The 19,038-nt window shown below is 52.8% G+C and overlaps 1 protein-coding gene across 7 annotated transcripts in view; it reads right to left on the bottom strand.

The window, feature by feature from the left end:
* Nucleotides 1-8,302, bottom strand: part of PDGFA (platelet derived growth factor subunit A) — a 32,732-nt gene extending 24,430 nt beyond the window's left edge. For all 7 annotated transcript variants that reach the window (XR_010621977.1, XR_010621978.1, XR_010621979.1 and 4 more), the window contains exons 1-2: nucleotides 7,737-8,302; nucleotides 6,712-6,808 (exon numbers count right to left, since the gene is read on the bottom strand). Coding sequence is in view for 4 of the 7 variants with exons in the window: in XM_065732969.1 (XP_065589041.1) it covers nucleotides 6,712-6,808; nucleotides 7,737-7,799 (160 nt within the window). In the remaining 3 variants the exon portion in view is untranslated. The remainder of the gene's footprint in view (nucleotides 1-6,711; nucleotides 6,809-7,736) is intronic.
* Between the last annotated feature and the right edge of the window lie 10,736 nt (nucleotides 8,303-19,038).

Raw genomic sequence — 19,038 nt, 5'->3', positions numbered from 1 at the left:
TACAGTAGAAAATAGGGTGCTACACACCCAGCAGCAACAATGCTGCCTCTGTGCATTTTCTGCAGCTTGGTTTTCACAACTGTACCAGGACAGAATCAAAAGCACAAAGTAACTAGCATGGCTTTCCTTTTAGCCTCTCCGTTGCAGAACAAATCCCCTGTGAAGTATCCTAACCTTTGGAGGGGCATCTGAAGCTACTGCAAACTCTGGGACCGCATCCAGGCTTGTCTTGTTCCCTAAATAAGCCTACCACATGGGTTAAAGGGCCATGAGAAAAAGCAAGGACTGAAAACTTGGCATTTAATTTATCATTAAAAAAAAAACAACCCACAACAAAATAACTGCTACAACTATTTGATTTTGTTCAGTGAAACAGTCCAGGTCGTGTCCCATGCAGTGGGGTCCTGCAAACAGCAAGAACAGTCTGCAAACAGGAGGTCAGGCAGACGTCAGCACTGCGTGCGGATTTCAGTACAGCCAACTAAGATATTTAGCACTCAGCTTCTCGGAGTGCCCTCCATCATGTCACTGGAGAGTTTCAAGGTTTTTCTGCCAGTTCCAAAGAAAACACCAAGATACACCAAAAAAATGTAAATGGTTCTTACACAGTGCTCAGTTACGCTCTCTCCATGCGAGCAATGCCTACACCCCTCTGTCTTCCACTCTGTCACGCTTCCTGCTTCTAGCTCACTTTGCTTGTGACTCTGGAAGTGGCTTTACTCTCTGCCTTATTAGTAGCACTCTTCACAAGGGCATGCCCTACACGTAAACCTGCTCCTTCCCTCTTCCCCCCAAGAAATCCTGCCCTAAAGAGCATGCAATTCATGGAGCCACCTGCAGAGCTGGCTAAGAAATGAAGACAGATATCTCCAGCACCCTAAAAAGAGTTCTATGCCTCAGTGTATGCCATCACTATTAAATAGCAGTCACTATGAAAATAGTATTGTACGTAGCTGAAACAAGATTAAATGGGAGGTCAAAGAAGTAGGGCCAAGAAGCCCCATCAGTCCTCTTTCCATCACCAGCAGAAAAGATCTTTGAAATAAGTCAGTGTGAAATTCAGAGTTTCAATCTACCAGATATGTAGGCTCCTTCCACCAGTGTAGAGCACTTGCTTCTCATTGACTGCAGTGGGAAATTTTGGAAGCAAATGGATTAGATGACCGTGGACCTTCCTTGCAATCCCAGCCTTGTAATGTAACGCTGCAATGACTAATGCATTTTATTTCTGCTTTTATTGCATCCCATACTCCACAAAACTCATCTGTGGGGTAAACAGAATGGCTTGCCTGAGATCCCACAGGAAGTTTGCAACTGAGCTGGGGAGCGGAGCCAGGTCTCCTGCATCCCATTCCAATGGCAGCGAGCCATCCACCTGACCCCAAACAGTGTTATGCAAAATGAGGATCCGTTCTGATCTTCCTCCAGCCCCTTTCTGTTTCCTAACACCCAGCCACCCAACACCTTAATGCTGACGTCCTTCTTGGCAAGTTCAGGTTGCCTCAGCCTTTCCCCTCACTTTGAGGCCATGAAGCAATACTCAAAGGAAAGCAGCAGGAATACTTCTCAGCACAGCTCAGAGCAAGAAGCATCTCCATGCGCGTGCAAACAGCGTTCAGAAAAGATTAAACACAACACTAATGCTGCTAACTCTAGCTGCTTGGTGGGCACAGCCACCCTGCTGAAAAGAGAAGCTGCCAGCGATGCCACCCCGAGCCACGGGTCCTAATCCCTTATTCAACACGCTGCCACAGCTCCCTTTAAGCATGACTGATTCCTTGCTGTCTTGTTCAAAGGAACAAGTAAGCCTAAAGGAGTAGTATGATCAGTTAACCAATATGTTTAGCCATGTGCTTATATCTAACTGCTCAACTCAGCTGCAATTAGCCATATTCCATCATCATGTTTATAAAGCAAAATGACATGTCGAGGAGCATGTGTTGCTTATAAGACGACTTCTAAGGTGAAGAAGGCCTCTGGCTCAGGCTGCATCTCACTGTCTCACTACATATCTTAGGCATGTATATCATTTTGTAAGTTCATGTCTCGTGGTGGTGGTTAAAAAAAAAAAACAAAAAAAAAAAGATCTATGCAGCTCAGACAGCAGACTGCCAAACAAGTTCCAGTCAAACCCCAATGCATTATGCAACACAAATTGTATTATTTCTCTCGCCAAAGCAATGATGTTGCTTTTTCTTCTTTAATAAGCAGCATCATGGAGCACATGTTTGGTGTCAGACAGTGCTGTAACGCCAAAGGCACTCGGTCTCCTCTTGACCCTCACTGCCATTTGGAAGTAATTCCATTTCCCAATGGAAATGGGAAATCACTGCGCTGAAAAATCAGAAAGACAGCTTTGGAATTCATGTTTCACCCTAAACAGGTGGCCAGAACACTTGACTTTCCTTCATTAAAGCAACGATGCTACAGTAATTACAAATAACTCTTAGCAGTCTGACTTTAAAGGAGCCCAGTGCCTGATCTACAACCTGACAGAAAGACTCCTCAACAAATCACGCCTTAATTTCTATCAGCTTTCCCCACCAATGTACTGACCCAGGAACATGCAGTCGCAGGGTACGGTGCTCCAGCTCTTAGCAAAGAAAATGGGGTTTATGGGTGCTGAGCACCTCCCAAAAGGAGCCTAGAGCAGAAAGCTCAGAACAGGCAGTTCTTCATCTAGAAACTGAGCATGGCTTGTCACCGAGCAAAGATGGAGGATGCTGCACAGAGCCAGATTAATGAAGTTCTTTTTTAACATTTTAATAATTAAATAAAAAAAATGTTTTCATGGCAGCTGATCAAGAAATTTCTCTGTAATCTTTCATGTACTGACAACATATCAATGCTGGGTAGAAAAACTCTTGCAATTAGCCTTGGTCAATCCATTAGCATAGCTGAAATTGTTCTTTTTTGTCAGGCTGGCATTCTTCCACTAGGTCGTGGAGTATAAATCACAGAGCTCCTGTGACACTCTGCCAATACATGATTACTCTTCTCTCAAAAACAACAAAAAAAAGCAAGTGGGAAGCATCCTGAGACTACTCTTACTTTCTATTTGTCATTTTGTATTTTCACATTGCCATCTCCTTCCTGAGCAACTTTATGTGCGAGGTACAGTCGCCAACGTGAGCAGCCCTAAGACGAACCCTCCTAGATGTCACCTGGATGTACATCCAAGTGTAGGTCCAAGATTTCTAGTACCAACTGCAGGAGCTAGGGAAACTCTCAGCCTCCCTGCTTCCAGGAATTCGGTGCAAGGTACAATAAAGTGAAATGGTCTGCCTTACAAATCAGTCCTAGAGCCAGAAAGCCCAAGGCAACGTCAATCTGTTTGTGTGATCTCCTTTCTGGTTGATGCAAAATATGCCCTTCTGACATTCAAATGCAGAAATAGATGTCATTAAGTTCTCAACTTTGATCTGAGAAAGGAAATATAAGCAGCCTGCAAAGTCCTGTTTTGTTTACGTGTGGTTTTTTTTTCCCCTTTCTTAGATGGCATCCACCAACTGTAAGGGAGCAGGAGCACCCTCCAGCTGCCTCAGGGAAGGATGAGACACACGAGGCAGGTGCCCATCGCATTCAAGAGGTGCAAGGCAAGCTAACACGTCCCATTGTAACATCTCTAATTGGCGCACCACCCCAAAAGCCACAAAGTCAACAGTAGGTCTTCCAATAGACCGAGCTCTGGGACGCAGCCATCTAACACTGCTCTGAGAAGCCACGCTGCTCATGTAGAAGTTCCTCCACCAGCACCGCGCTGCTCCGCCAGCTCTTACTCACAGGCTGCTCCACTCACGTGGCCTAAGGTGACCCTGAGGCTGATGCCCTTAAACCACGCAGCAAAACGCGCTCAGCCCGGAGCTTCCCCACGCAGGCAGACGACTGGGGGAAGTCTGTTCCCAGCAGGAGGCAAACATAACAGGTGATGAAATGAACTCCACCTCCCACAGGACAGATGGGAGAGGTGAAGCGCGAGGAGAGAAACCGCGCTGCTAAGCCAAGGAGAGCTCTCAGAGGCGGAATGTAGGAAATGCCCCCGTTTCGGCGAGTTAGTCTGCTAGTAGTAAATCTGAACTCTGCACGCTGCAGCTGCCTACTTCCTGGGATCGTGCGTGCTTTCTGTTTTAAATAGGGTCAGCTCCTGCTCTCTGTCGTGCCAGCGAACGCCCAGCACTGACTCAGATCCCAATCGCAGCACGTTAACATACAAGGCTGTCTTCTGATGCGAGCAGAGCGTTTTCACGTTGCCGTTGCAGGGGTTTCTCCTTGGGCTGGACATGCAGCAGCGGGCTCTGACAAACTGGCCTGGATTTTCCTCTTGTGAAAACAATGAGGAGCTCCATGTTGGGGAGTGTTTTTCTTTAAGTAATACGCCAGATGGTCTGGGGGTGTCGTTTCTAATTTTATGAAGGGGGTTATCAGTCATCTCTGTGCTACAATATAGCGACCAAATCTGTCAGAATACAAGAAAAACCTGCCCACTCTGACTTACAGAACTTACTTTCCCAATTAAAAATGCATGTTTTGCACGGCAGGAAAGAAGAGGACTGTTCTTCCTTCGTTTTCCACAAGATTCTGCCTTGTTACTCAATAACATCAGACATTTTCTGTGTGCATGCCTGATCCTGCAAACTCTTCCTGTACGAGATCATGCTTAATTCTCAAGTCCACCCGCTGAGTTTAAACAGGGCTACTCGCATGCAGAAGGACTGCCACTGTCACCACGCACTACAAAAGGAGGAGAAGATATTTTGCTCGGGGGTTTAATTCTGGCCCATGAATCGAATCAGTACCTGCCATAAAAGAGAAACACAGCCAACCGTGCAGGCTCTCACCAAACCAGCCCTTCCCTGAACGCAACTACAGCCCTAAGGAGACGTGCTTCAGAAACATCACCTCACCAACGGCAAGCAAGACACAGCTGATCTGCTACCCCAAGGCTGTGCTACCAACAGTAAACAGGCCCAATCCTGCTAGCCGAAGAAAACACAGCAATTCCAGTGTTCCATTAGTCACTGTGATAACCCCTCAGCAGGCATTACTCACAGCAGCAGAGGCCGTGCCCAGAAAGCACAGAGGCAGGTAGGAAGCACCAGGGACTGCCTACAAGGATCCAACCCTGCCAGTGCAGCTCAGCACGGGTGCAAACAGAGCAAGAGCAGGCTGCAAGGCCGAGCCTCTTATTTTTTAATATCGCTTTGAGTTCACGTCTTAAGGCATTACCGTTTGACACTGAAATAGTGAAATATGTATGCCTTGTTCCTCCAATGGTTCCCAGATTGACACGTTGCATGGGAACAGCGGAACGAAGCGGTAAACTCGTGGCTGAACTCTTCAGCTTTGGGTCAGACATCCTCTGGTTAATATTGGCCACGAGGTAAATGGTTTTTCTGCAATGCATTTCTGCCCCCCGCTACAGGCGCTGACGGATTCAGCTCCCAGCACCGCTCCACTTGTCTGCTCGCCTCACCGGAGCCCTGTGAACTTTTGCTCTCCTTGCAAAGCGGCGTTTCAAAATGAACTGTCTGGAAATACAGACGTATTCTGCCAGCTACAGCACACCGACACAAACCCTGAAAGCCACGCAGCGCTCCAGAACGCCTTCTGCAGCACAGCCCTGCGCCCAGCGCTGCTGCCTGGTCCAAAGCAGCGCTCAGCGGGGACGTTCGTACTGCATCCCCCTCCTCCACTGTGAAATACCCTTTAATTGCACTGATGATGAAGCACCGCTCTCCAAAAACACGAAACTGGTGCCAACAGATCGGGTCATTAGTGATTGGTCTCTATGGTAAAGTGCTGCGCGAGAAAGAAATACTCCCATTTTCAGTATAAGGGGAAGCTCTGCTCCCTAATCACATGAAAACTGAAAGCTCTGTCTGTAAGACATCTTCGGAGCGTGCTACCCTCCTGCTCCTCAATGCAGCGCCGCACCGAAGGCGGCGAGTTGCACTCGAGAAGGATCCTGCCACACTGAATGAAGGTGACTGAACCTGGCACAGCCCTCACAAAAATACACAGCATATGGTTCAGAAAGAGATGGCCCCGTACCAACGCAAGCAAGAACTCATTCATTTCTCTCCACGTCTGCTCCTCAGAGCGATGCAGGCTTCCCTGGGGCACATCAAAGGCGTCGGGGCTCATTCTCTCACAACTAAGGCACGAAATCACCGGGAACAAAGTGCGTCCAGTGAGCCCAACGATAAGCAGCCGGCAATCCTGCGCTGCTCGCCCTGATTTACTGCCGCAACGATCTGTTTGAACTGCACGTTCTCACCTCACCCATTTGCATGCCTAATGATGCAGAAAATAAGCCTGCGCTATTTGCTTTCGGAAGAAGCGTGTTTGTCAGGGTAAGCTGCACGCGCGGGCTCCCACTCAAAACCAGCGCGGACGGTTTATTTTGGTTTCCGTAAAGCCCAGCGCTTGAAGAGACATTACTTCATTCATAAATATTGTCTCAAATATTTTCAGTACCTCTAGGACGGTAGTTTAAAGATAACAGAGCGACGCGAGAACAACAGCGAACCTGACGGGAAATTCTTCTCCGCTGAGAGACGGAGAGCTCCGAAAACACTGAGGGTCACCGGGTCCCTCTCCACCCCGACCCCCCCCGAAGTTAATAACTCCCGAGCGACCCGCGTGGAGCGGTGCGGTGCGGTGCCTCCCCCCGGGGCGGCCGCGGAAGGAAGGAGGACGGGACTAATTTACCTACGGAGTCAATCTCCAGGAGGCGCTGCAAGTCGCGGATGCTGTGGATCTCGCTGTGTGCCAGCCGCTCGATCAGCTCCTGCGGGATCTCGGCCTCCTTCAAAGACACACACGCACACACACACACGCACGCACACAGCGCGGGTCAGCGCGCAGCCCCGCGCGGCGCTCCGCGGAGGGGGGGGATGGGCGTGGGGTTTATAGGAGGGCGCGGGGGGGAAAAGATTCGCTCCCGGCTCTGCCGACTGCCGGAGCGCACCCGCGGGGCTGCAGCACGGCTCAGCCGGGCACCTCGCTGCGGTTCTGCCCTCGGGCTGCCGGGCTGGGTACCCGCCGGAGACCCCCCCCACCCCTTCCCCCCCCCCCCCCCACCAAGCTGGGAGCCCACCCGCCCGCCGAAGTTTGGCCGAGCAGGGCGGAAAGTTCGCGGAGGCTCCGCTTATCCCGGACCACCGCAAGCCCGGACCCGGGGAAAGTTGGAGCCGCCCCGCAGCGCCGAGCGGCGCGTACCACCCCCCCCCCCCCCCCAAAGGCACCTGTAGCGAAGCCCGGGCCGCGGCCACGTCGAGCAGCAACCCCCCCGAGCCTCCCACCCCCCCCTTCCACCCCACCCCGGGGCTGCGCTGAGCTCGGGGCCCGCACCCCACTCGTGCTGTGCCCGCAGCGCTGTCGGGCGGCTCCGCTCTGTTTGCAAATAACCGCAGCCCGTTTGTACCCGGGGGCGTGGGGGGGGGGAAGGGTTGTGAATCTCTCTATTCTATCTCCTCTAAACATGTGGCTACGTGTATATATCTATCTATTATTCTTTTTTTTTTCAGCAAGCAGCCCCGGAGCGGAATGCACGGTCATTCCCCGTGCCGCTGGCACGCGTGAAATGGCAACTTGCTTTCTGCCTCGCGGGGCTGGGGCTGGGGCAGGGCGGGTGCCTCCAGCCCGGCCGAGGAGCGGGGATGCCCACGGGCCCCAGGTGGGCGCAGCCGCAGCCCCTCCCCGCCCCGAGCCCGCGGCGAAGCGCTCGCACCTACCTCGCAGGAGGTAAAGGACAGGTAGCCAAAACCTATCAGCAAAACGCAAGCCCAGGTCCTCATCGCGGTCTAGTGCACTTTAGATACGGAGGGAAGGCAACGCTGATGGAGAGGAGCTGCAGGCCGGCTCCTGCCGCGCAGAAATTCAGTACCATCCCTCAGGGGAAAGGCAGCGGGGTGGCTTCGGGGGTCCTCCGCATCCAGAGTGGCTCGGGGCTGCCTCGGGGCGGCGGTGCTGGAATTACGGCGCTGCCGCTGTTTGTACGTTCCCCTCCAACGGGAGCGCGGCCGCTCTCCTTTCTGCCGCTCTCGCTCGCTCCTCTTGGCTCTTAGGACTAGACCAGCCGGTACTTCTGCATATTTGCTTAGATCAGACCAAAGTGAAACCCAAGGAGTCGATCCGGAGCGCAGCCGAAACGCCCATCACCTGTGTGGGGCGGCTCGCCCCCCTGGCGGGCGGGCGCTGGGGCCCTCCTCCCCCCGCGGCCGCTCCGAGCCGGGACCGCCGGAGCTCTGGATTTGCCGGCGTCTCCCCCCGCCCCGCCGGGCTGCCCTGCACCCTCTCCCCGCTTTTTTTTTTTTTCTGGGTTTTTTTTTTCTGTTTTTTTTTCTCTTTTGCAAAAAGGGCGAAAAAAATACAGTAATCGGTCCGGATCGAAACGTTTCTCTCTCTCCGAGAACGGTCCGCTCGGGGCCGAGTTTAAAAATGGGAATTCATTAACGAATAATAGCAGCGATAAAACCGGAGCGATACTGCGAGATCCGGAGGGCTGCCTCGGTGCAGTTCCTTCTTCCTCACTTTGCACGGGAATTAAAAAGAAAAAAAAGAATAAAAAAAAAAAAAAAAGGAAGGAAGGAAAAAAAAAAATCTATATCTGTCTCTACGCAAGAAGATTTAAATCCCACGAGGAGCGGAGACGAACTGCAACTCCGTGCTGGCAGCAGCGGCCTGTCTGCAGCGTGCGGCCGCCGGGGCGGCATATAGCGCTGCCCGGCACCTCCCCCGCCCCTCCTCCCGCTACTCCGGCACCAACCCCACCGACAACAAGTCGTGGCGTGGGGGCCGCCAGCTGCAGCCCCGCGAGAGGGGTCTGCCCACATGCAAAAAAGAGAGCGGGGGGGGGGGAAAGGAGGGAAAGAAAAATAAAATGAGGAGCCGGAGCGGGGCCGTGTGCCGCACTGGGGCGGGGGAGGTGCTGCGCAACAGCCGCCGTAACCTGATGGGATCCACCTTGTGCCCCCGCTGCCTTTTATATAAGGCGGAAGAGATCGCCATGATCGCGGAGGGCTTGGGGGTTATTTTTATTTTTCTCTATGGGGGGGGGGGAGGCTCGCCCTTTGCAGAAGGGGAGGGGCAGGCTGGCAGCGCATCGGATTTGGGTTCTCTCTCTACATATATAATTTTTCTCGCAGCGTAGCCTTCGTTGCAAAGGAGAAAGCAACCCTCCCCCCCCCAAAATAAAAATAAAAATAAGAGCGAAAGGCAGCGGGCGCCCTGCGGCAGCGGCTGCGGCATGTGCGGGTGCGGGGCTCCCCACCGCGGCCGCGGAGCCGCTGCTCCCCGCTTCCCCCCCCCCCCCCCCCCCCCAAGGCCGGACCGCCCCCCCCGAAGCCCCGAGCGGCGGGCGGGGCCGCTCCGCTCCTCTATCGCATCCTCCGCCCTCCCGGCGGAGCGCGGATGCCCCTTCTCTCGCCGCACATTGGCACAAGGTGCTGCTGCGCCCTGACATCTCCCTGAACTCATTGTGATTTAAATAACGGCCCTTTCTCATCTAAACAAAGCATCTTAATAGCAGATGCAAAGAATTCAGCTCGTCTGAAAATCCAATAGCATTTAAGTGGATTAACTGCAATAACACAACTGAGGAGTGATACTATCCTTCATGGAAGACAATAGACTGTAAATGCACAGCCAGGGAGACTTATCCTTTCATCTCTGAATTTCCTTCAGCATTTCAAAAGCGAATGCTTTCTAGAAGCCCCGGAGGGCTCCGCGCGCTGCTGCTTGGACATGCTTCTAGGAAACAACCTGTGCTTTAATGGGCACTTTGCAGTTGCATAGAAGTTCCCACCAAAACAGAAGTGGCCTTTCAAGTACGTTTAATTCTCCCTCGTGATGTCATGTAGGCTTTCAGGGTGGTCTGCAGGACCACAACGGGGGAAAGAAAAAGGTGGGGGTTGGAAAGGGAAAGAGATGTAAAAGATTTGGAAGCGCTTGAGAAAGGAGAATGTTGGGTTGGTTTGTTGTTGTTGTTTTTTTCTTTTTTAAACGCGGAGCCAGTGTGGAGCCATGCTCAAATGCCCTCTGATAGATAAAACCGAGAGCTCGGGGTGCCCCGGTCCGGGCGCTGCGGGGTGCTCCGGCCGCCCCCCACCTCCTGACACGGGGTCGGCACCAAAGGGCAAAAAGCGACGGTTTGGGCTAAAAAATAAAATAAAATAAAAAATAGAGGATCGTCTCCTCTGCACTTCCCATTTCCTTGGGTTAAAGCGACAACTCTTAGGATGTCATAAAAGCAACAATCGCCAAACAGTGAAACAGAGTCTGGCACCGAGCGGTTACGTGCTCCTCTCCTTCCTTCTCCCGCCGGGCGATGTGGTGTGCCTGGGGTCAGCAGTGCTGGTGTCTCAGACATAACTCCTACTGTGTCTGCTGTTAGATCGGTGCAGTTTGGGTTTTTCCTGCTCTTCCCTCGCCTGGTGAGACCCATGCTGCATCGGCGTCTCTGCTGAATCTGTCATTGCGGAGCTCAGATAAGCATCTCTCCTCCGGGTCCGGTTACACTCGGAGTAGCTTTTACCATCAGGCAGTTCATGTGGATCGTTGCAAATATTTGATAGTAATGCAAAACACGAAGGATCCCAAAGGAGACCGAGGAGCAGGGAGCAGGAATGAAATTCACACGGGATCTGCAGGAGGGTTTATGTTAGGGCTGTCTGTCTGGTCACGAAACACACCATCTCCTTCCCTTTTGTTTCAGAGACAGGCAAACTTGGCGCCGTGCGAGTCCACGAGTCCTGGCAGGTGTGCAAAAACACCACACGAACCGATCCCCACTTCTGCGTGGCACCTTCCTGCAACTCCACGTGTGCCCCGAACGCGAGAGTTCCCCTTTTACCTAATACCTATAACCACACATGTGTAGAAAGTGACAGGGCGGTATTTATAGGCTGAAGAGAAAATCCATACAAAGAACAGAGCGTCAGAAAATCAGGTTTTGCACTTCTTTATTTATCTGGAAACAACGAGATGCAATCAGACCATATCCCTGGGAAGCTCGCCCGCTTTGGATGGTTTCTCTCTGCTTTTGCCCATTGTGTTGGCCTGTGTTCAGAGGGGCACGTGCCATGGGGGGGGGTTCGTCCCTCCGTTTGATTGCCACCTGCCTTCAGGAGCAGGGACAGAGCTGTCACAGCTGTGTCACAGTTACAAAGTGGAGCACTGACAGCAGACACACCGCCTCTGTCCTGACACGGGGCCCAGAGACAGCAACAAGAAAGCTGCAAGGAGAGCAAGCAGGAGAGCTGCTGTTCCAGCACCACGAAGACTGTTTCCTCCTTTTCCAGCTCTTCCTTTTGGATGCTTGTGCCAGCCCCCTCTTTCTGGCCAGGCTTTGTTTTCTTTGAAACTTTTCTTGGTACAGCCTTCCAGATGCTTTCACGGTTGATAGTTTTCTTAAATAGATGTGAGATGCAAATCTGCTGTGAGCTTCAGCTAAGCAGGGTGATCAGAAGGGGCTCAGAAGGATTTTACAGTGTCCCTGCAGGTGGGGATTGCGGTGCTCATGGCCCGTGCCAGCTGTGCACCTTGGCACTTGAAGCTGCAGTATTTTGGAGAGGGTTTGCTGCCCCGTGCGTGGGGCAGGGTTGTTGCACTCCTCCCACATTGACTTCAGCGGGGTTAAACCCATCTCTCCCTGGAGAAGTGCCCTGGTTTCGTAGCAGAGGCGGTCAGTAGCACCCCGATGCACTCTCTCCCTGCCCTTCCTACTGAGCTGTTCAGTGCTGAGTGACACGAGCTTCACCTTCAGGGCTGAGCGGGACCAGCAGCCCTGGGTAGCAAGATACCATGTTTAGGCATTGAGCCTGGGCTCCTGCATACCGGCACAGCACGCAGTTTTGGTGGGTTAGATGAAGTTGTTTCCCACCCCCCACCCCAGCGGGGAGGTGGAGTTGCTGTAAGTCACAGATACCTTCTGCCTGGTGGTTACAGCCCTTAAGAATGGGCTGCGCTTTGTCAGTAATGCTCGGTTCATCAGGCTGAATAGCTGCAAAAGTACCAGCTCAGCTTAGGGTATCCCACGCTGAAACACGTTGTAAATGCAACGAGGATGGGCTCCATCCCCAGGGCCCTGTGTATGGTGTGCATTTATCCTCAGCAGTGTGGGTGTAAAGCCCTTCTCTTCTGCCCCAAATCAAAGCCAGTGGCAGGGATTCTGTGCAGACCATCCGGCGTGTAACTCAGCCGTGCTAAGTACCATAAAATTGTGATATTATTCTTCATTGTTTGTAGCTTGGAAGCCTGTGGAGGCCTAGCTTGGAGCAGTCCATTTTATTAAGCTCCATCCAAACACCATCCAAACACAGTGAGATAGCTGTTCCTCCCAAGAATTCGAATTCTCCAAGTGCAGGCCACTCCGTTTGTGTTCTCGTTTCCATGCAACCTTGTTGCTTCTACAGCATTACACATTTGTCCTGTGAGATTCCCTCCCTGACAATAAAAACTCACGAGAGTGATGCACACACTCTCAGCCCCACGCACACCAGAGGCTGCGGGACCCGGCTGTGCCCACAGGACACGGGAGCTGTGAAGGCTGCCTGAGTGGAACCGCTCATTTATTTTGAACTGCGGATGTTTGCAATGGCTGTGAAGTTTCCTAATTGAATTTCTGACCCTTTTGTCAGAGAAACCCAGTTAACAGAGGAGAAGGAGGGGAGCAAATAGAAAGTGTGACTTAAAAAAAAAAAAGAAAAAGAAAACAGACAAAAAAGAAACTGTGCTGCAGAGTTCTGTACATTTTTTTTTCTTTTCATTTACTTCTTTCATCTTCTAAAAATACAGCACCCTTGTCCTCACAGTCTCAGAGGCTGCACACAGTTGGAAGGGCCGTGCATGACATCTCCAGCTCGCTGCAGTGTCACCTGAAGCCCGTCCTCTCTGAGCACCTCCATCGTCTGGAGGCACTCTGCACTCACAGAGGTCGTGGTGAGCAGAGCAGGGCGCGTGGGCCATGTGGAGGCACTGCCCAGGGAGCTCAGTGCTCTGCAGAGCTCACCCTCAGCAGGGACACAGAGGGGATGGGCATGCAGAGGGGATGAGGGGAAGGCCAGCAGCCCTCCTGGTGACCGGGGCAGGCTGTGGATGAGCTGTCTCCTAACCCCACCTGAGGGCCAGTGTTGGTACCACCCCGCTGCTCTCTAGGAGTAGAGCTCTCCCAAGCACACAGTGGTCACATCACTTGGCTGTGCCGCTTGAGAGTGCCTTAGCTCAGCCAGTGACCTGCTAGCCACTGCTCCATGTTCACAAGGAGCATCTTCTTGCACGTGCTGGGCCACCAAGGGGACGTGTACCCGCATTTACACCAGAAGTGAATTTCTCAGTTCTCACAAAAACTGAAGTGCAGAGTCATCTTCTCCGTCCTACTGAAGGTAGCACTACTTCGCCTTCCAGCATCGATCTGTGATGCGGCGCCCAGCAGCAGAGATGCAGAGCACCTCCCTCCTTGGAAATCAGTGAGAAAGGCTCTGGTAAAGCGAGCGTGGGCAATGGCCCTTTAAGCATTGTCTGTTTAACTGTAGCGCGATCTCTCCTGCACTCGAGTGCTTTCCATAAACAGCAAGTCATCCTGGAAGGGGAGGGAGAGGATGATAAATAATCCTGTTATTCATGCGACTGCGTTCTTTCATGAAACTGGGAAAAGGCAAAATAAAGTGGCGACTGTGAGGCTGAGAATGAAATCCAAGGCGGTGGGTTGTGTCGCTGCAGTTATTTTGAGCTAAAAGAAAATCTGAGAAAAGAAAGGTGAGCAGGAGAGGTTTTAAATTCCAAGAAGCAAGCGAAGAGACGAGGGATAAAAGAGCAGCTTTTTCTGCATCCCTGCTTTGTGTCTGGGATAATCACTAGGGCCGGCGGCAGCCCTGCTGCCCACCTCTGCAGGGAGCAGGAGATGCTGGAGCTCCAGCAAGGGCAGTGGGGCAAGGAGGGGTCAGGGGCGGGCAGAAGGCAGGGAGAAAATCCCACGGAGCAACAGAGAAGGAGTGCAGAAACCCATTTACTGAGTGCCCTGGAAAATGAGCCGTAATGGGCTGGGAGAGCCGATGTTCACTCCGTCCAGCTTTGCCCCCTCTGCGATGGGCAGTTCTGCTCCTGCCCTGTCCTGTGTCACACCGTGCCCTGAGCTGGCAGTGCAGAGCCCAGGCCTCCCTCCATCCTCCTGCAGAGCCCACGCAGACAGCTGTGGGGTGGTGACATCTGAAGTCACAGCAGCTGCTTGTGGCTGTGCGTGAGTCAGAGCCCCACGGCCCTGCAGTGCTGGCAGCAGCCCCATGGCAGTGCCACGGCCAGGTACCAGCCCGGCCTGCGCTGTGCTGGGGGAGCACACCAGTGTCTCTAAGGCTGCACACGTTCGTGACAGTGGTGTGGGTTCAGGACTGGGACCAGGCTGGCCACGTGGTGAACATCTCCAATTAGTGTCTCTCAGCCGTGTGGCATCAGCCCAATTCCTTATGAAAGCTTCAGCCATTGTAGAAGGTCTCAGAGGGTAGGTATTGGAGAGAGGGAGAATTCCTCTCCGTGTCCTAGATATTTTCAGATGGGGTTAAAGAATGAAAGGAGAAGAACATTTAAGACGTCGGCTTCTCTGCTCTTATAAATGGGACCGGCTCCATTTAACTGCAGGCCGGTGTGTCTGCTACAGCACCCCTGTGCAAAGCTCCCAGTCAGGCAAATGGGAATCACACGTGGTGTGATGAGAACGCTGCAGATACCTTAGTGAGTACTGCGGAGTCACATGAGCCGCGGGTGTCTTTCCCGGGCCGCTCTGCCAAGCCAGCAGGTGTTTTGTACATCAGGTCCTATATTAACACGCTCCTACACATGGCTGCCGCGTCGGCCGCGCTCATGATCGTTTGGTGCTAATGGAGGGGTGAGTTCGTGAAGTTAAATGCCACGGGCGACATCCCAGCCGTGGTGCGTACAGTCAGATGTCTTGCACTGTTTCTGTTAGTATCACGTGGTTTACCACTCTTGTTCCTTCACTGCAACTTCTTTCTTCCCTCCTCTCACTGCATCTTTTTCCCTGTTTCTGCCCATTCTTTCCCTGTTCGTGGTTTCCACATCTCCCCAGCCTCTTTGTTTCCTCCCTCGTTTGCCACAGCCTTCCCATCTCCCTTCAGCAGCAGCGATGCCGGAGCAGATGGGACCTGTGGGCAGCCCCACAGCAGCGGGATGGTCCCCTGGTGCCCTACCTGGGGGGGGATGCCACTGCTCCCACACCAGCTGCAATTCCTGACAACTGCGGAAGCAAAGAAGTGGTAGATTTTCCCAAGGGTGTCCAAAAGTTCAGCTCCTGTTGAAGCGAGAGTTGGGAGCATTACTTCGTGAGAAGGATTTCAAAAATAGTCTTCTGTCCTCCTTTGTTTGAAATTAAGATGTCAGCACTCAGACACCCGTGCTAGCGCTGTATCTGTTTCCATTGCTCATGCTTTTAGTCTCACAGCCGTTGCCATGGCCCTTCGTGGAGGTCTCACCCTTGGTCTCTTGGCCTACAGTTTAGTTTTCTGCCATGCTTCAACAGCGGCCGTGCACACCAAAGCACAACAGCTGGTGGATCTCTTATTCATGGCTTAATCACTTCCCCCTGGAGGTGTGCGGTGTGCTGTGTGGTCTTACTCAGCCCTGGCTGTCTGAGGGATGCTGGGGCAGGGTCAAGCACAGCCCAGGTTCAGCCCAGCACTGAGGAGGATGACTAACGCCGAGCCTGGAGGGCTCTGTTGACGTCACCAGGATGGACCTGCTTCTTTTCCTGGCGTTAAGCAAGCATTTCATCTTCTGGAGCTTGCGCTACCACACCCTTCCCATCACACGCTCACCCCAGCATCGCGCTGCTCGCTGCCCACTGGGTTTCCACACATCTCTGACTTTCCCCAGGCCCCTCTGATCTCATAACCACATCTTCCCCGTGTCCCCGGTTCCACCCTCCGCTGGCGCTGGCTGTGGCACTGATGCTTTCCCGTCCATCTGGAATTCCCCTGCAGCCCCTGAGCCACCCGTAGCTGTCATCAGGAGCCTTTCACTGGACGAGACACCCCGCGTTGCCTCGCGTCTCTTCTCTTGGTGGTTGTGTAACCCAAACTGGCTGTCAGCTTAATTGGAAATGCCATTACTCCAGAACAGGGCCTCAACGTTTGAGCGAGATAAAATAGTGATAGGGAGCCAGATGGCTCAAGAGACTGGGAATCAGCTATGGAGTCTTTCACTTCTACGTCACTGCTTCAAAATGCAGCTCTGATCCACTTCGTGGTTGCGATCCAATTTCCAGCATATGTCTGGTCATGCCTGAAAAGCTTCCCCCCACCGACCAGCCCCGCTGTGGCTCGAGACCTGCAGTGCACGTGGGCACCTCGGCTCAGTCAGGTGGGCTGCACAAGGCCTGCATGGTGACAACGGCCGTGGTGCCCAGGGACATCCAGATGGCAGGAAACGTGTCTTCTTCCCTCCTAAATCGCCTTTAGAGCCATTCTGGGAACAACCTATCAGCCTGGTCCTGTGGGAATTGTAACTCATGCACCAGCAGAAGGCTTCCTAGAGCTGAGGAACTCTGGGCCACAGGAGCGAGAACCACGCCAGGCTAAGCAGTGATAGTCCATTATTGTGATTGTTTTCTAATCTAGTCATGTATGGATTAGAAAAAAGCAGGTGAGTTGGCACTAATGGAGCAGGAGCAAAGCAATCCAGCCTTGCACGTTTCCTTTACCAAAGCCGTGACTGATAGGGGATCCATCTGCTTGCTGGTGAAGCCTGTGCTCTGTGTGAAGGCAAGAGAGCAAACAGCTTGGCTGGTTTTCCTTGCAAGGCCTCTTGGCTTGTGCTGGGCTCTGCGTTGTCCCTCCTCAGCCACACTCACTTAAGCTGCTCTCTCCCAAGCTTCACTTGCCCCATCTGGAAAGCTGCCCAGACGTTCCCTCCCCAGATTTAGGGCCAGGACCCAAACAGCAGAGTCAGGCTCGTTTCTTGGGTTGTGCCCGGGCTCCCTGCAGGTCCCCCTCATGCTTTCCCCCTTGTTTTGGCTGTGGACTCTCCCCACATCCCTGGGTGCCCCAGGCTGATGGCCGTGTGCTGCCAGCATTGCCCCTGCACCCAGCCCACCCCACACCATGGCCCTGAGGCTCTGCTTCATCCTGTGAGCAGTTGTTTGGTTTATGTTCGCCTATCAGGCTGTGACCTTGAACTGGCTTCTCCCTTTAAATTCCTCCCACTTGGCTCTGCCCACACTGTCCACAAAGCCTCGCAAAGAAATGCAACTTGGAAGAAAAAAAAAAAAACGTATCCAAGAAGAAAAAAAAGAAAACAACAACAAAAAACCCTTCACAACAAAATGTCCTTCCCTCTGACAGCAGCTCTGCCTGGCTGCAGCGTCCTCAGTGCTCCCCCCACGTGGATGCAGGGTCCGTGCACCTCTGCTCTCCTGGCTTTGCAGCATCAGCAGCCACTCCACTGCAGGGCGCGGAGCACTGCACGATGTCCCCGTCCACTGTGCTCCTCCCAGCTCTGAGGGCTGCCCAGAGCCACCACACTCCTGCAAAAAATGTGTTTGCATCCTGTGGCACTCACCCTCCTTGTATTCCATATCACTCCTAGGGGTTTATCCACCTTGCTCTGACAGCAGCTGCATTTACCCAGTGCTGCGCCCTGTGCTGAGCTTGTGAGTGGCCCAGAGGTCCCACTCTTCGCTGTAAAGAGGCAAAGAACCCCCACCCGGTCTGATTTTATAGGTATATAGATGGATGGATGGATGGATGGATGGATAGACAGTCAGACAGGGTTGTTCCTGCAGAGTGGCAGCTCCGTATGAGTGTGTGTGGGTGGATAGCTTTGCATTTGCCCTCATGATTTCATGCCAAAAGCATTCACAAGTTCAGCTTGCTGCCTGATTCCTCTCTCCTCTCCCTTTCTCCCCAGCTACTCCCAGGCCCTAATGAACACACCCCGTGTTCGTCCCCAGCCCCAGCTTCATCTCCCCTTGCCCTCCGTCCTTAATGATCAGATTTTGGCTGCAGGCTCCAGGCACGACTTTCAGGACGATCAAAATAAACGATGCCATACGCAGTGCTGTTCTCACTCTTCCCCTTAGCTTCTATTTTCAGCTGCTACTTCGGGATGATTAATAATTTACAGCGAGGCTTGGCACGGCAATGGTTAAGGGGACCAAGCTGGGCTGACGCAGGAGCATTCTGGACAGAAGCAGTTTTATAAAGTCCCATAAAGTGCTATTTTTTTCTTCACGAAAGGAGCGGATTATTTTAATTCTTTTTTTTCAAACCGTTGTGAGAACAGGAATGTTTCCTTTTTAGCCAATTCCACATACTTTTCGTTATAGGAGAAGATGCGGTCTGAGGGTTTTAGCAGAGGCTAAAACAGGGGAGAACTGGATCTATTTTGGTGGCGTATCAGAGTGGGTAGGAAACAACCAACAGCGCTGCCTTACAGATGAGCGCAGGGGCGGTGCGGGTGAGCCCTGCTCCACTGAGCCCTCCCGTACCTGCGTGGTGCCCGTGGGGTCAGCATGAGGACTCCATCCAGTTTCCCCATTTGACTGAAACCTGTTCCTTTCATCCTGCCCTCCTGGGAGCTGAGGTTTCACGTGCTATTGTTGTTCTGCTGTTGAAACGAAGCATTTTGATTCCAGAGGTTGCTTTCAGGAGCCACGGATCCCTTCCCATCACGGTCACCATCCTCTCTTCCCGGTGAGAGGCGATGCTGGTTTTTGTGCTATAGACATCGGGGCTCTGGCAGGCAGTGCCCGGAGTGGTGGAGGTGCCCAAGGTCAGGGGATGCGACCTGAGCACCTGGTGGAGCTGGGGGTGTCCCCGTGCAGCGCAGGGAGTGAGATGGATGGCCTCTAAAAGTCCCTTCCACCTCAAGCAGTTCTACAATCCTGTGACACACAGTGGTCCTATTGCTTCAGATACCCACCCAGTAGTGTTGGGTGAGATGAGATGAGAACAAGAGAGCAGAATTTGTGAGGTTAACCTGCTGATGCTGAAGGATTGTCTTTGGCAGTAGCATAAGGAGAGTTCTCTG

The sequence above is a fragment of the Cyrtonyx montezumae genome, unplaced genomic scaffold (assembly GCF_038088225.1).
Source record: "Cyrtonyx montezumae isolate F1298 unplaced genomic scaffold, pur_monq_1.0 scaffold_16, whole genome shotgun sequence".
NCBI lineage: Eukaryota > Metazoa > Chordata > Aves > Galliformes > Odontophoridae > Cyrtonyx > Cyrtonyx montezumae.
The sequence above is the reverse complement of the archived record's forward strand: the minus strand, read 5'-3'. Positions and strand labels throughout refer to the sequence as shown.